The 16,658-nt window shown below is 34.3% G+C and overlaps 1 protein-coding gene across 2 annotated transcripts in view; it reads right to left on the bottom strand.

The window, feature by feature from the left end:
* FANCB (FA complementation group B) overlaps positions 1-16,658 on the bottom strand; it is a 33,809-nt gene that overhangs the window by 7,550 nt on the left and 9,601 nt on the right. For both annotated transcript variants that reach the window (XM_007991083.3, XM_007991084.3), the window contains 4 exons: positions 12,151-12,303; positions 10,849-10,941; positions 6,015-6,143; positions 3,510-3,676 (listed from right to left, as the gene is read on the bottom strand). In XM_007991083.3, the coding sequence (XP_007989274.2) occupies positions 3,510-3,676; positions 6,015-6,143; positions 10,849-10,941; positions 12,151-12,303 (542 nt within the window). The remainder of the gene's footprint in view (positions 1-3,509; positions 3,677-6,014; positions 6,144-10,848; positions 10,942-12,150; positions 12,304-16,658) is intronic.

The following is a 16,658-nucleotide window of genomic DNA, read 5'->3' as shown; positions in this document are numbered from 1 at the left end:
TTATGTAGTAGGTACAACAGAGAATTGGAATTATCAACAGGGGAGAAAGATGATACAGAAAGAAGAAGATACATGATGATGATAAGCAAAAACCTTGAAGTTTTTACATCATGGTGATAAGTAAAAATGTGAAGTCCTTAATCTGAATTGGAAGTATCAGCATGGACTTACAGTATATTTTATCTCTAAATAAACCAAAACCACAACAAACCAAACTAACAAAACACATTATTTCCTACCTCTGCTTACTAAAAAGGCCCAGAAACAACAACCCACTCAGGATAAATAAGCACTTCTTGCACTCAAATTCTGATTTCTAAATTATAAATTATATTTGAGGGTCTAACTAAATAATTGATGAGAAGAGGTTTCTCTTTATAGAAGTATAGGTAATAAATAAAGAAGCAATAATAGAATTAGAATACCATCATGTTGTAAAATGTAATGGAACAATGGAACTAGGCAATGAGCATCAATAGTTGCTAATATCACAAAAGGAAAATGACCACACTTTATATACTTCCCAATGGAAGAAAGCAATACTATGAAGTATTCTGTTAACAAAAATCCAGGCATTATTCTGACTCAGTCTCTAGATCTAATCATCAATTTGGAGGAAATACAGGAGACAGAGAAACATGTTAAGCAATACCACAGGAAGTAATCAGCAAAATCCAGTCTATAGAACTTCACAGGGCAAACTGCCTGGCTTCTATAAAATATACTTTGCATTAAAAAAAAAAAAGACAGAAAAAGGATACCTACAGACTACAGATTACAAAGGACTTAGAGATAACAGTGAAGTCCAATTTATAGTCCTTATCTGACTCATGACTTGAAAAAATACTTTTAAATTCAGAAATGGGAAATTTGACCATTTACTGAGAGAATTACTGTTAATTTTGGGGGGGTAATTATATTTTTTAAGTTCTTATTTTTTAGATACATACACTGGAATAGTTACAGATGAAATAATATAATGCCTTTGAGTGCTTCAAAATAATCTGGGGGATGGGGTGAGGAGTGCATGGAGGTATAGATGAAACAAGATTAGCAATGAGTTGATAATTACTGGAGCAGAGCGATGGGCAGAAGGGTTCACCACACTATTCTCCTTGTATGTTTGAAATGTTCTATATCTAAAAACATTTTAAGTAATTCTGTTTCGCATATGAAAAAAATAAAAGACAAGACAGAAAATAGAGAATAAAAAATTACCAGGCAGATCTAAAAAAGAAAGAATAAAACTTATGATAATACAAATAATAATAAAACTTAGAAACTCAATGACTGGATTAAATAGCTGAATAGAAAGAACTGAAGATATAATTAGTGAAAATAATATAGATCAGAAGAAATTATCTAGATGAATAGAAAATATGAAACAGATGTTAAGAGACACAGAGTATGGAATGAGAAGGTCTAACAGAGTACTAACTGAAGTTCCAGAAGGAGACAGATACTAGAGAAAGTTAGGAAGCATCAGTATGTTGAGAATTAAGAATTAAGAATTTTTTGAATTGCCAGAAGAAAACAAAACAGTTTGAGGAAGCTGAACAATCTAAAGGAGGAAAAAAAAAAAAAAGAAATCTGCACTTAATCATGTCACTGTCAAATATTTAGAAAAAGAATAACAGAATACATCCAAATAAAGTAAAAGTAAATAATAAGGGATCAGAAATGAACAGGGAATACACAATTGAACATCAACAAAAAATTTAATTATTTGAAAAGATCTAATAAAATGGATGAATCTCTGGCAAGATCAAGGAAAAAGAAGACACAAATAAGATTTGGAATAAAAAGACACTGACAAACACTAACAATACAGTTGATAAATACCTAAAGAGGATCTTAGGAACAACTTATGCTAATAAATATAATAATTGAAAAGTATAAGCAAAACATATTCAAGAATAAATAAAAATGTGAACAATCCTATAACTAAAGAAATTGAATCAGTAGTTAAAAGTCACCTCACAAAGAAAATTTCAGATTTCTACTGCATTCCAGGCGACTACAACCAAATATTAAAGAGCAGGTAATTCCAAATTTACACAAACTGCTCCAGAGAACAGGAAAAAAGGAAATATTCCTCAATTCATTTATAAACTAGCATAGCCTTGATACTAAAACCAGGCAAGTATCATTCAAGAAAATTTCACGCCAATTTCACTCATGAATTTAGATGCAAATATTCTTGACCAAAGGACAGCAAACCAAATCTAGTGACAAACTGTTTATCACAAGAATGCGAGACTTATTTTACAATATAAAATTAATACATTAAAGAGAAGAAAAACCCAGATGATGAACCAGCCCAAAACAGCTTAGAAATTCACTGAAACAAAACAATAAATCCATATCTCAAACCCACGAGATAAGCAGTCTGGCTCCCTTACTATGTTAAGCTGCTCAAATATACTGACATCACCTATTACAAGGCACTATCTGGTTTCTCTCTATTTGTGTATCTGTGGTTCAAATTCAATGTAGTTACTGTAATGCCTGTATTTAGCCTGTTTTGGCTAAAAAGCTCTTTGCTAGACTGCAGATATAGATGGTATGCACATTACTTCTCTATCCGTGATTTCAACAGCCCAAAAGAGAATATCGTCTGTTATCAGAGGGAGATACTTTGTTATTTAACTAAACTTTTACCTATTCACTTTGGTCAATAGTCTCTAAGTATCCCTAATGCCTCTAAATGTTTTGATTAAAAAGTTCTGTACGCTGTTTGATTATCTCCACCGTGAGACTATAGCGTCTTAATTTCATAAACCTCATCCTCCTCATATTATTAACTCAATGCATTTGTGTAAAAGAGATACTTCTGGAGCTGTGCTGGCCAAGAGAGTAGCTATTAGATATATGTGGCTATTAAGCACCAGAAATGTGGCTAGTTGGAATTGTGATAGGTTATACACGTAAAATACACACCAACTTTTAAAAACTTTGTATGAAAAAACAGATGCAAAATATCTTATTAACAATTTTTATACTAATTACATGTTAAAATGATAATGTTTTGGATATATTGGGTTAAATAAAACATATCATTAAAATGGCCAGGCATGGTGGCTCATACCTGTAGTCCCAGCATTTTGGGAGGCCGAGGTGGGTGGGATCACTTGAGGTCAGGAGTTTGAGAGCAACCTGGCCAACATGGTGAAACCCCGTCTCTACTAAAAATACAAAAACTAGCCGGGCATGATGGTGCATGCCTGTAATTCCAGCTACTGGGGAGGCTGAGGCATGAGAATTGCTTGATCCCAGCAGGTGGAGATTGCAGTAAGCCGAGATCATCCCATTGCACTCCATCCTGGGCAACAGAGTGAGACTTTGTCTCAAAAATAATAATAATAATAATAATTTCCCCTGCTTCTATTTACATTTTTAAACATGGCCTCTAGAACATTTAAAATTGCACATGTGACTTACATTAATTTCTATTGGACAGTACTGTTCTGGAGCATCAAGATAGTGTTATCATGTTGGAATTTACTTACAGCTTTAAAGAAGATGTAGTTTTCACTCCAACAACCAAGCTATCATCCATTACACGATACCATATCTTCTCTACTAGCTGTTCTGAATCTTGAAAATTGTCTGATAACTTTTCATCTGAGATATGGATGGAATTTTCTTCTTCACCACAAAGAGGAACAAGACATTCCTTATAAAAAAAAAAAAAGTTTAAATAACTAATTATAAAATATGTACCATGTGTAGCAAAACTAAAAAAAAAAGTTAAGTGTGCTTTTGGCTAGGGCTGATGACCTAAATATTTAAAAACAAATCATAACATATCATATTATAGATTATACACAATTTACTAACATGAAATGTATAAAATATATAAAATTCCCTATCTATTCAGATGAGGTATCCAACAGAGAGTCAAAAGGGAGGTAAACCTGGAGTCCATTTTGGAAAAAAAAAAAAAGTCTGATAATATGTACCCCAGTTATACTGAAAATAATCCACTCTGTATTTTATCAGTGACTTGCACTAAGCCTGTAACTGTAAACTTTTGTATGAATAAAACTGATTAAACTATCTTTAGACTACTTAGAGCTTATTGCTAAAATTTTATTCTTAAAAGTCCAAGCCATACTCATTTCCACACACATATGGATATACAACATTAGAAACAGCAGTAATAAGAATAATAGTAATGATAATAATAATATACAACATCTATTGAGTGTTTGCTTTATGCCAGGCACTGTTCCAAATGCCATTTTTGTATCAATTCATTTAACCCACACGATAACCCTAGTACCCTAGGTCTGTGGTATTATCATCTACATTTTACAGATTAGAAAAATGAGGTACAGGGAAGTTATGTAACTTGCCCAGGGTCACACAGCAAGTAGCAGGGCTGGGATCTGAACTGAATCCAACTGGTCCCAGAGCCCATGCTCTTCCTTAACTGTTACCCTATACTGCCTCTCTATGTGGTAATTACTGAAGAAAGATAGGGGCATTCACTCAATAGGAGACAAAATATGTTCCCAGGAATCTGACACTTCTGCCAGTAGTTGTGAGTTCTGAAGCAGGCTATTCATCTGAAACCTGGAGACATTTTTACTACCTGCCAGGTTTGCTTTTAAAACTAACAATGTAAAGGGCCAAAAATGGGGCCTTGCACATAGTGGTTTCAATATATTAATTTCTAAACATTCCTTCCCCTTTCTAAAATTGGCAAAATCATTGAGGTGAGGAAAGGAAATGGTGTAACAGTTTTAACAATGACTTTCATGAGGTTTCCCAGGAAATTAGAACAGTAATATAGCAACACAATGTGTTTTTGTTATGTTTTATTATATTAACAAGATCATATTTTGCACCCAAATCCTTATATGGCTAAGACTGGAATACAAATACAAAGCATAGCCCATGACAAAAATGGTCAATCCAGAAGGAAGTCAGAGCTAGGCACTACAGTGATTTGAGGGAATAAAAAGCAACATTAGTTCAGCTCTTATTGATTTACTTCTAGTGTCGCCATGTGTGTCTTTCTCGGTATGAAATTAATGTGCATAAATATTATTTTTATGAAGTTTCAGCAGTTTTTACTAACTTCCTACATTAATGTACTGACATAAGTTACCACATAAGAGACCTGAGGAAGTTCTTTTTTTTTTCTTTTTTTTTTTGAGATGGAGTTTTACTCTTGTCACCCAGGCTGGAGTGCAATGGCAGGATCTCAGCTCACTGCAACCTCTGCCTCCCAGGTTCAAGTGATTCTCCTACCTCAGCCTCCCAAGTAGCTGGGATTACAGGCATATGCCACCACACCCAGCTAATTTTTGTATTTTTAGTAGAGACGGGGTCTCACCATGTTGGCCAGAATGGTCTCAATCTCTTGACCTCATGATCCACCCATCTTGGCCTCCCAAAGTGCTGGGATTACAGGCATGAGCCACCAGACCCGGCCCTGAGGAGGATCTTATTATAATCAGCCACAAGGAAAAAGAGAGTAAAATTATAAAAAGCAGATAGAAGGACTAAAAAACCCATAGCAGTGTAAGAACACTTGCTAGAGGGAAAAATATCCTTAGAAAGAAACAATCCAACAGACTAAAAGAACAATCATACTAATAATAAAATTATGTCATCACCAATACAAAGTTAAATAATACTCAGTATATTCTATTTAAGAAGTCAGTAAACACATAATTCACTTACGAGTAATTTCTATCCAAACAATACAAATAAAAAAGTTTAACAGTTAAATCTGTAAACAAAAGGACTTGTTCCCCAAGGTTCCTGATAACTGAAACTTTAATATGCTACAGAATTACATACAAATCGATAAAATATTGGCTCCTTAATCAAATATTTTTCAATGTCATAAAAGTCCACCATTATAACCTCTGCTGCTTTTCTTCTTGATCCACTGAGCAGCATTTTCTAATATATTCTAATATTCCAATTTAAATGACTTTTCAATAGCTCACAGATTTTTAATTCATAAAATGATAAAATGGTCACATGATTACTTTTACCTCCTCTGCACTTGATGTATTATCATCTTTTCCTTGAACCAGGTTTATCAAAGCTTTGTAAGATTTTGAAATAATTTTTTCCTTAAGAAAGAGATGCTGCCGTAATTCCCGAAAAGAAGAAAAACAAATCTATAAAGTAGAAAGAAAAATAGTTGCAAGAAACATGATTTCAAATGAAACCAGACATACCAATAATTCAGGAAATACTTTCTCCAAATGTGCGTATCAATTCATTTTTCTGCAGAAAATAAAATACTTCTCAGAGCAAAACTGTTTTGTTTATAGATTTTAAGTCTCTAAGTTTAAAAAATGTATCTTCTTTCAAAGGAAAATATAGAAAATAACTGCAACATAGAGTTTATGTATCAAATTGAGAGAGTGGCAATATATTAGCATGTTTCACTAGTGAGTCATTAAGTAACTTCGAATCAATGTGAATAAAAATCAAGCCCTACAAATACACTCACCCCACACAAAATAACTTTTTCTTGTTGAAATAATTTCTGCTTTATAAACAAGGCATCCACATAAGCAAAGACATCATAATGAATAGAAATTATCACTTTTAATGTGATACTCTTCGAAATTTTCTGTTCATGTAACCTTTATAGCAAAATTTTTAAATAAAATTAAAATTGTAATAGCTCCCAAACTATATTTATTTTTGTGCTAATAAACTCGGTGCTAGAGTCTACTGAAAAATACTGAAAACTACTGAAAAAAATAACAATTTGGCTCTGAACCGGGGATACAGCAATCCATTCCTTTCATGATACCAGATAACTAGATTTCAGCACTAAGGATGAAACATTCACAAAATATATTTTGCTACCGAAAATTTAAAGAGTCATGTTATTGAACTGATAGAAGTTGTTTCATTTCAGGTAGATATCTGAGGCTGTTTAAGTATTCATCTGGCTTTTAATGAAACATCTTTTTCTAGATTTAAACAACAAAATGCATCACTTTTGGGATTTTCTTTTAAATTACATTTCAAGGCAAGTAAATTATTTTTCTTTTAATCAATGAATAGAAATTGGAGAATGAAGACTGAATTATTACTATGTGTCACCTTATTGCGCAAAGTATGTGAAGTATCTAGCTAATGTTTTAAAACTTCCTATGTTGACCTAGTTCTGTGGGTTGCACATGATTCACACTCCATCACTCAGTAATTTGTGACAGGGAGAGGCAGATGTACCCAGCAAAGGTATGTAGCCACAGCTGAGCTACTGGAGGGGTGGGGAGTAGAAGAAAAAACTATGTGGGCATACTGAAATGTACCCTCGAAAATTATCAGTGTTCACTCTTCCTTCCTCCTTAACATGGCCCTTACTCCAGGACGATATAGTGATTCAGTAGAGTAGTTAAATAATCTTGGCTGTGAAGTTTTGCTACAAAGCTACAAAAATAAATTAGACACATGTTAAGAAACTTAAACAATGTGAAAAAGTACACCTCACCTCTTCCTAGATGCTCAATTCCATTTGCAAAACCAATAGATGGTGTACCTTCCCAGAACTTTTCCATGTGCATGTTAAGGAATGCTTTTTCCTTTGCACCAACAAAAACCCACCCAAAACCAAATACAAGGAGCACATCGCACTGCATGACACTGAACCTTGCTTTTTTGTTCTTTATTGTGATCTCTATCATACATGCAGAAGAATGCACATTACAAAATAACATTTTACAGACTAATAATGAGGCCAACACCCATGTAATTCCACCCAAATCAAAAAGTAGCAGTCCAGGAGCTGCCCAGGGGCCCTCCACAATCACAGTTGCCCTTTCTCCCGTGGAGTCAATATTACCTTGGCCTTTTAAGATAATTTCCTTACCTGTCTTCAAATTTTACAACATTTGCATGAATTCTTAAGGAATATTTTAAGTTTTTTGTGTTTTGCTTCTGAACCTTTTATAAATGGAATCGTTCAGCATGTATCAGGCTTTAGAGTTGCCCATGTTGACACTAGTAACTGTAGTTCATTCCTTCCATTGCTTACAGTATTCCATCATATGACTGCCACAATTTACTTCTCCATTCTCCAGCTGATGGGTATTTGGGTTATGCTCAGTTGTGCAGTGTTACAAACAATGCTGCTATGAACATCTGTGTACATGTGTACAAGATTCTCTAAGGTCCTGGTCTCCCCATCTCCCCTTCCAGTAACTGACTGGAATACAAATTTCAGGGGAGAAAGAACAGTGAAATGGACTCTAGTTCTAGCTCTGTAAGTCACTTAACCTTTCCGGCTCTCTATTTGTTACATCATGTGCAAAATGGTGCAAAGGTAGGCTTGCTCATCTCTAAAAGGCCTTCCAGCATTTAGAACTTTATTATCTACATTGAAAGCTACTGTTAACATGCGGATACTTGAAACAAAATGGATATTCAACTATCTCTTATCCACCACCTCCATTCCTCCCTTCCTTCCCTTAATGTTGTTTAAAGCCTTTCATACTTTCCTTGTCTCTGTGCTACATTCTGGATAATTTTTCTCATATATTCGGGTTCACTAATTTGCTCTGTATCTCTTTTATCTCTTTAACTGTTAAAGTCATCTATTGAGTTTTTTATTTCAGTGTGTTTTTGCTTCAAACAGATGCTGTTTGGTTATTTTCTGTGAATACTTACTCATGATGCCTCTTTTCTTTATGTGTTTAGTTATTCTGTGGACAGCTCATTTTCTTTGAAAAATTACTTGTGAGATTTATGAGGGCTAGGATGAATGTGTGTTTCCAGAGAGGATTTTCTGTTTGTTTCTGTCAGGTGCCTGGGGCACCACCAATTTAAGTTCAACACACATGCTCCCAGGGCAAAAGTAGCATCAGTGTTCTGCTTATCTCTCTGGGTTCCAGTCTTTAAAGTTTGATTTGATAATTTATTCTTATAGTGTCAGCTTTTTGAAGCTTCTAAGAAGGTTTATAAAGGAGACTTCATCTATCATTTTCAGTTTTAATCAGGAGAGTTGATCCTGCTTCATAAATTAAACCTTTCATAAAGTCATGCTTTCATAAATTAAAGTACTTTGGCATCATTTCTAAATCAGTATAAAAATATGCATTATTCTCTTTGACAGCTACATAGTATTCCATGGTTCAGCACATCACAATTTACTTATTATACGCCTAATGATGTATGTTTAGATTTCAGCCAACATTGTAGTTTATAAATACTATATAAACATTCTTGTAAAATCATCTCTATCCTTAGAAGAGATTTCTAGAAGTGAAACTGCAAGAGTAAAAAGACATGAGTAATTCATCTTTTAGTAACTACAATAACTTTACCTCTGAGAAGGCTGGGCCACTACACGTTCACAAAAATACAATAGAAGAATGTACATTTATATTAAGAAAATTAATATTTTGTCATTTATTACAATTTCTTTTTTCACAATTTGTCTTATTACTTTTACTTTGTTCAGGGTACAAAAATTTTGAATAGATGAATGTCTTCATTCATGGTTCTATGTCTGTTATGATGTTTTATTAATCTGTTATTCAAATTCATGTCTAATACATGTTCAATAAGCATTTTTAAAGTAAACTCACTCTAATGATGAAATAGCTGCAAAATAATTTTAAAACAACCTACAAAGTATAAATATTTGCCACCTGGCCCTTTCCAGAAAAAGTTTTCCAATCCTAGGCAAAGAGGAAAAAGTTCAATAACACAGCAAGAAAAGAGACAAATCCAAAAGAGAGGATAAAACTAGCATGGCCTCCTCTTTAGCATAATTTTTAAAAGGGGAAAAGGGGAATTATTCTAGATAAAAAGACCAATAATAGATATAATCAAATGCGAGTAAAAACTTTGATTGATTGGATCCTGGAAAAAACAGTTATAAAAACATTTTCGTGATAACTAAACATATTTGAATATGGACAAGATAGCAAATAAGATTAATGGATCATTAATAATTTTCTAACTTTGATAATGGTATTATAGTTGCATGAGGAGAATATCCTTATTTTTAGGAGATTCCTGCTGAAATACCTATGAGTGAAATATAACATTTGCAACTTTTAAATGGTTCTACAAAAATATATACACACACACACAAACACAAACAAATGAGGCCAATAAGATTTTTAAAAGTAACAAGAGTTGAATGTATGTGGGGATACAGAGATAATCACTGTATTCTTGGAATGTTTCTGTATATTTGAAAATGCTATAAACAAAAAAGGCAGCTTACAAAACAACATACATCTTATAATCACATTTCTATGTAAATTTGCATAAATTCATTTAACAATCTGCAAGAATATACATGCCAAAATGTTAAAATCGGTTATTTCAAAGAAGTGGAATCACAGACAATCATTAGCTTTGTTTTGTTTTGTTTTGACATTTATTTGCAAAGTCTCAGTATTTTATAGGGAATGTGCATTACCTTGGTACACTTGGGAAAAATCAAAAACAAAAAACTCTTTTAGGGAGCTTCTTATGGAAAATACGAGAGTAAATTGTTCATGTCTGGAATGTATTATGATTTATCATATTCACTGCTACTCTAAAAAGATACTGTGGTATACTGATCCCGGAAAGAACGTGTTTTCAAAAGTGAGCTGCTTCTATTTTCTCTCATGAGGCTTATTAAATCTATAGAGTCTTACTACAAAAAAGGTATCATGTTTAGATGATACATTTATAAGTAGTATCATAATAGTTTGTACACAGGTGCCAAAAAGATAAAGATCCTTTGAAATACCATTTTTCCCCAAGCACCAAGTTGCTTATACTTTAAAGACCTTTCTTTCAACGTTCTTTCCTTCATTTAGAATAACACTAATCGAAAAGCAAAAGAAGTAAACAGACACTAACTTTCAGTCCTGTTTCTAGAGGTGGAACCACCAGGTAACGATTCTCTTGTTTATCTTCAAATAAGTCATCTTCATTGCAATCCGATGGTTCACTCTAATAAATAAATAAATAAATAAATACACTAAGACTGAAATTTTGAAATAATTGAAAATTCATAAAACTAACAAAACAATTAAAGTATATCCAGTCAGAACAGTTTCCCGTGCTACACACTATTTTATAAAAGGCAAACTAGGCCAGACGCGGTGGCTGACGCCTGTAATCCCAGCACTTTGGGAGGCCGAGGTGGGCAGACCACCTGAGGTCAGGAGTTCAAGACCAGCCTGACCAACATGGTGAAACCCTGTCTCTACTAAAAATACAAAAAATTCGCCGGCCATAGTGGCGCACACCTGTAATCCCAGCTACTTGGGAGGCTGAGGCAGGAGAATCATTTGAACCCAGGGGGTGGAGGTTGCAGTGAGCTGACATTGCACCACTACACTCCAGCCTGGGCATGAAAGAGCGAGACTCAGTCTCCCAAAAAAAAAAAAACCCAAAGGCAACCTGTATATTTTCCCCATCATCTTCTTATAACCTGAAAAAAATTATTATGGTTCCTACTACTACCACCTAACATTTATATACTGCTTTACAAAGTATCAGCTGGTTAGTTTTCTTTTTAAAGAGCAAACATTTTTCCATTTATTTATTTAAGAGACAGTATCTTGCTCCGACACCCAGGTTGAAGTGCAACATAATAATCACAGCTCACTGCAGCCTTGAATTCCTGGGCTCTCATTAGCTTTTTAAAAAATCCTAAAATTCCATAACTGGAGAAAAATTAAATTATGCTATTTTTACTAATGAAAAAACTGAGGCTTTGAGAGATTTTTTATTGATTGGAAACTTCAGGGGCATAATTTCCCTTATGTCCAAGATCTCAAGATATTGTGAGCTGTTACTTCCTTTACTAAAGCAGTTTTGCTTCATTTTATTCCTTATTTAATCCAATATTATATTTATTGGTAAAAAATGTGATTTTCAGAAGCAAGATAAAGTTAATTTATAGTATTGCCATCACTTAAGTGATCACCAAATGTACTATAATTCAAATTTATATCAAAAGCATGGTCAATTTGTATAACATTTGTTGAAAGGAGATTCAATATATATATTTAAAAGATTCAATCTATATATTTTTAAAGTTCAAAATTTTAAGTATAAAACCACAAATATTTAAATGATAGGTCAAAGCTTTTGGGCACTTAAGTTTTCTGAAATGGTTCTTAAAATACCATATGATAAGTAAATAGAACTTACTGAATAGTTTATTTTTCCAAGATCCGTTATTTTAAATGAAGTCAGGCAATCTGAGTTCAAGGAGTCCTTAAAAAGTAGGAGTACTTGTTCAGTTCCACTTCCAGTAAAGTCATCTATCAGTACTAAGCTAAGTTTTTCCCACTTAGCAGCAACCTAAAAGAAAGGGAGCATTATAGGAGGAATAGACAAGAAAAAAATCAAATGTGAAATAAACAAATTAAGTCCTTTTGTTTCATGTAGTTGTAATTTGTAAAATTCAATCTTATAAATGAGTAATGAAAATAGCAAAAACTAAAAATAAAGATATTAGGGGATGAGAAAATATAAGAGTTATAACAACTTCATAAAGAGCAAGGTACTTAGATTTAATATTTTATTCAGGTTTGTCCAGGGACCGTCACGTTCTTGATATCTATATTAAAATTTTATTGTAACCTATAAGTTCTAACAGTTTTCATGACTAAACCTTTGGAAATTCTAACATTTATCATGAGTCAAACTCTAGCGAAGATTCTTTCTCTCACACAGCTAATTTAAGGAAGACCCTCATTCCCATAACTCTTAGTGGATATATATTTACGATCAGACAAATTACCCAAGGAATTCAGTTGCATTAGGTAACCAGACAGTACTAGTAGACACCTTAAGAGCTCTTAATACAAACTCACCTATAGTAGAATCAAGATGAGCTTAAAACCTTAAACCCTGATGTGGGTATGGAGGGGAATACAGCTAGTATTGGGTACACAGGTGAGGGGTCCTAAGAGTGGAACAGCCAGAACCGTCCTAGCCTCATGGAATGATTTGGTCAGTTTATATCAGAACTTGAGACCTCACATTTAAAATAGAAGACAACTTCTTAAAGGTACATATAGCTGAAAGCCTCAAGATTGGTCCCAGGGAAAACTAACACCATGAGGATCAAATCCCCCTTCTCCCTGAGACAAAAAAGCTAAAACCCCTTCTCAGAATTCCAGGAGCACAGATACATCATCTAGATGATACAGGAGGGTAGCTCTCATTACAGCAAGAATGAAAGTAAGGCTCTTCAACCCACATACCCAAATATCAATCTTCCCCTACAAGGCTAATTTCCAAAGTTGATTCTTCACTTGTGCAGAGAGACAGCTTATCTGTAAACCCATATCCTCCCTTTCTCCCATCAGTATCATGGAGTATAATGGACTATGGGAAGAGACATTAGTAATAAGAATGTGCTTGGCAAGAAAACAGCACAGAACTATGTATGCATGCATGCATGCACACACATATTTGCAATCTATAGCTCTAGAATAGTGCCATCCAATAGAAAGGTAAGCGAGCCCCAAATACAAGGCATATAATTTTAAATTTTCTGGTAGCAGTAAAAAAATGAAATTTTAATATATCTAACACAATATATCTAAAATATTGTCATTTCAATTCAATGTAATCATTAAAAAATTGAGAGATGTTACCATTTCTATTCTATTCATCTTTGAAATTTGATGGTTGACATTTATAACCTGTTTTAATTCAGACTAGCCACATTTCAAATGTTGAATAACTACATCTGGATAGTGGCTACCATATTAGACAGCACAGCACCAGAACACATTAACCTCTATCGACAACACACCAATAGCTATGCTTCCGGTATACTTGACAATGACCTCAATTTTATTGACAGATGGATTTTTTTTTTTGAGACAGGGTCCCATTCTGTTGCCCTGGCTGGAGTGCAGTGGCACAATTGTAGCTCACTACAGCCTTGAACTCCTGGGCTCTAACAATCCTCCCACCTCGGCCTCCCAAGTAGCTGGGCCTACAGGCATATGCCACCACGCCCAGCTAATTTTTAAATTTTTTGTACCGATGGGAGTCTCACTATGTTGCCCAGGCTGGTCTCAAACTCCAGGCCTCAAGCAATTCTCCTACCTTGGCCTCCTAAAGCACTGGGATTACAAACATGGGCCACCACACCCAGCCTATGATCTCAATTTTGAAATGCCTGCCACATAGTTTCTTGTCAAAACTTGCAGAGACAATTTCTACTCAAGAGAGAAAGCCGAAGAAGAAAAAAGCTAATCATGTATTACTTTAGATTCACCTCTGTTTCAGGTCCTATTACCACATTAAACATCATACCTCGGGCTTTTATGAAGTGTTGATCTGGGAAAACACTAACCTTGATTTTCATTATTTACTCTAATTTATGCTTGTTTGTATTTTACCTCTCTTTGTAAGCTGGCTTAATTCCTTCTTGGAATGAGGTAATAAAAGGATAGATGGATGGATGGATCCATAGCCAACCCAAAGGAAGATGGCTTCTATCGCTTTATATTTTGGGGGAAAACTGCTATCAAAGACCCACCTTATTATTTAATAAGGTATTCATCTTATTACTCAAAACCTTTTATAAAATACCACACACAGTAAATTCTTCTCAGAACCTAATGTTAGAAAAAATATTTTCCCTTGTAGTATGTTCCTTTCAGTTGTAAAATCCACCATATTTATTTTTTTGTCTTAACTGTTAAAACTAAATGTAATTGTTCAAATGTAATTACTTGTCTTAATCTGGGTTTTTGGCATAATTATTTCTACTCCCACTTTATTTCTAGATTGTTAGGTCTTATTTCTGTTTTCTTTTTTTTTTTTTTTTGGAGACAGATCTTGCTCTGTCAACCAGGCTGGAGTGCAGTAGGGCGATCTCAGCTCACTGCAACCTCCACCTCCCAGGTTCAAGCAATTCTCATGCCTCAGCCTCCTGAGTAGCTGGGACTACAGGAATGCACCATGTTGGCCACGCTGCTCTTGAACTCCTGGCCTCAAGTAATCTGCCTGCCTCGGCAGCCTGAAATGCTGCGATTACAGGCATGAGCCATCGTGCCAAGCCTTATTTCTGTTTTTAAAGTAGCTGAATATTTTACCCTAAACTAATATTTCCCTTTTTTTTTAAGCAGTTGAGTATAAATGTAATACCAAGATAGAAGCAGGACCTGAATATGCCCAAAGTGGCAGGGTTAGAGGCAACTTTGAAGCACTTACTTGTAGATATCAGGGTGAATTCCAGAGCTTTTAAAACAAGGCATTTGAGAGCAAGTTAGAAGTACAGAATTCCTGAAGAAGCAACTTAGGGGGTAAGTCAGTAGGGACTTAGGGAAGCAATGTGTGGAAAAGATAGTGGTCCATTGTAGAGAGAGTGCCCTAGAACACAACTTCAGGTCAGGGAAGCAGCAGTTACAGGTCCACCTACAGGGAATGATGCAGTCTCCTGCCTTGGGTAACATGTTAGTGGCAAAGCTTTACAGGGTCCAAGCAGGAAACCCACTTCAAGAGAGTGAGTACTACAATTAATGACATATAAAGGAATTGTTTTTTCCTTATCTAGGTGAATAGGGGATCTTGAGTAGGTGCAAATAACTGAGGACAGCCCTGACTTTTGTCTAACAGTAACATAACAGAGTAATACCTGCTACTTACTAAGTTCCTCCTGTGTGCCAAGCTCTGTGCAAGACACTTTACAATGTCATTTGACTTAATTCTCCCCTCTCAGTCAGGATGATCCCAAATTTCATAAAGGAGGAAAATGAGTTCACAAGAATTACATTCCTTAAGGTAACACCAGTAAGTGGCTCAGTTGGGATTCAAAACCCGGTTAAGTGTGTTCTTTCTATTGTATTACCTTGACCACAGTAAAAGACTATAGGGTATACCAGATGTTTTCCCCCTACCATTTCTTTAAAGGAAAAGAGAACAGAAAAAGACAATTCCAAATAACTTTCAAATAAATGTATAATGTGCTTTTAAAAGATTGCTTTCAAAATAAAATAGGATAGCTTTCAAATTATTTTCCTTTTGCATTCTCTATGTATTATAGAGGATACATATGTATTACAGAGATTCAAAATAATCCCTATTAATATAAAAGTACTTGGTAAGGCAAAGCCTGATTCACAATTCCAACTTGACATTCCTCCCCCCACACAAACAATAATGATTCACATTTAAAAATGAATTTCAAACTTTCTAAAACATTTAACAATATTCCATATAGAGGTGACAATATGATAAAAATTTTCATTGAGCTTCTAATTAAATGGACAGGGCACACAAAATAAGGTAATATCTGCTTTTTTCTCCTAAGTAGCACAAAAACTAAAAATTGTATAGTGTACTACTTTTGGAAGAGACATTTCTAACTAGTAATGATTTGTCTTAATTCATAAACACTTCAAATCACATAACTGAATACATTTTAAGCCAGAAGGATGCAACATTACCCAAAAAAACAGTCAAAGAAATATTATTGGTGGAGACACTCAGTTACAAAACTCTAATTTCCTATTGGTTTTCTGTGCCTTTTTACCTGTTATTTAACACTCAATACCAATACATATTTTAGAGCAATTTCCAAACTTACTTTAAAAGAGCATACTTGCTCAAAGGTCAGTTCTGCATTTCAAAATATAACATAATAAAATCTCTGAGCAAGTTTTTAGAAAAAGTAATGCTTACCACTTGTC

This window comes from Chlorocebus sabaeus, chromosome X (assembly GCF_047675955.1).
Source record: "Chlorocebus sabaeus isolate Y175 chromosome X, mChlSab1.0.hap1, whole genome shotgun sequence".
Classification (NCBI taxonomy): domain Eukaryota; kingdom Metazoa; phylum Chordata; class Mammalia; order Primates; family Cercopithecidae; genus Chlorocebus; species Chlorocebus sabaeus.
This window is presented reverse-complemented; position numbering and strand designations above follow the sequence as displayed.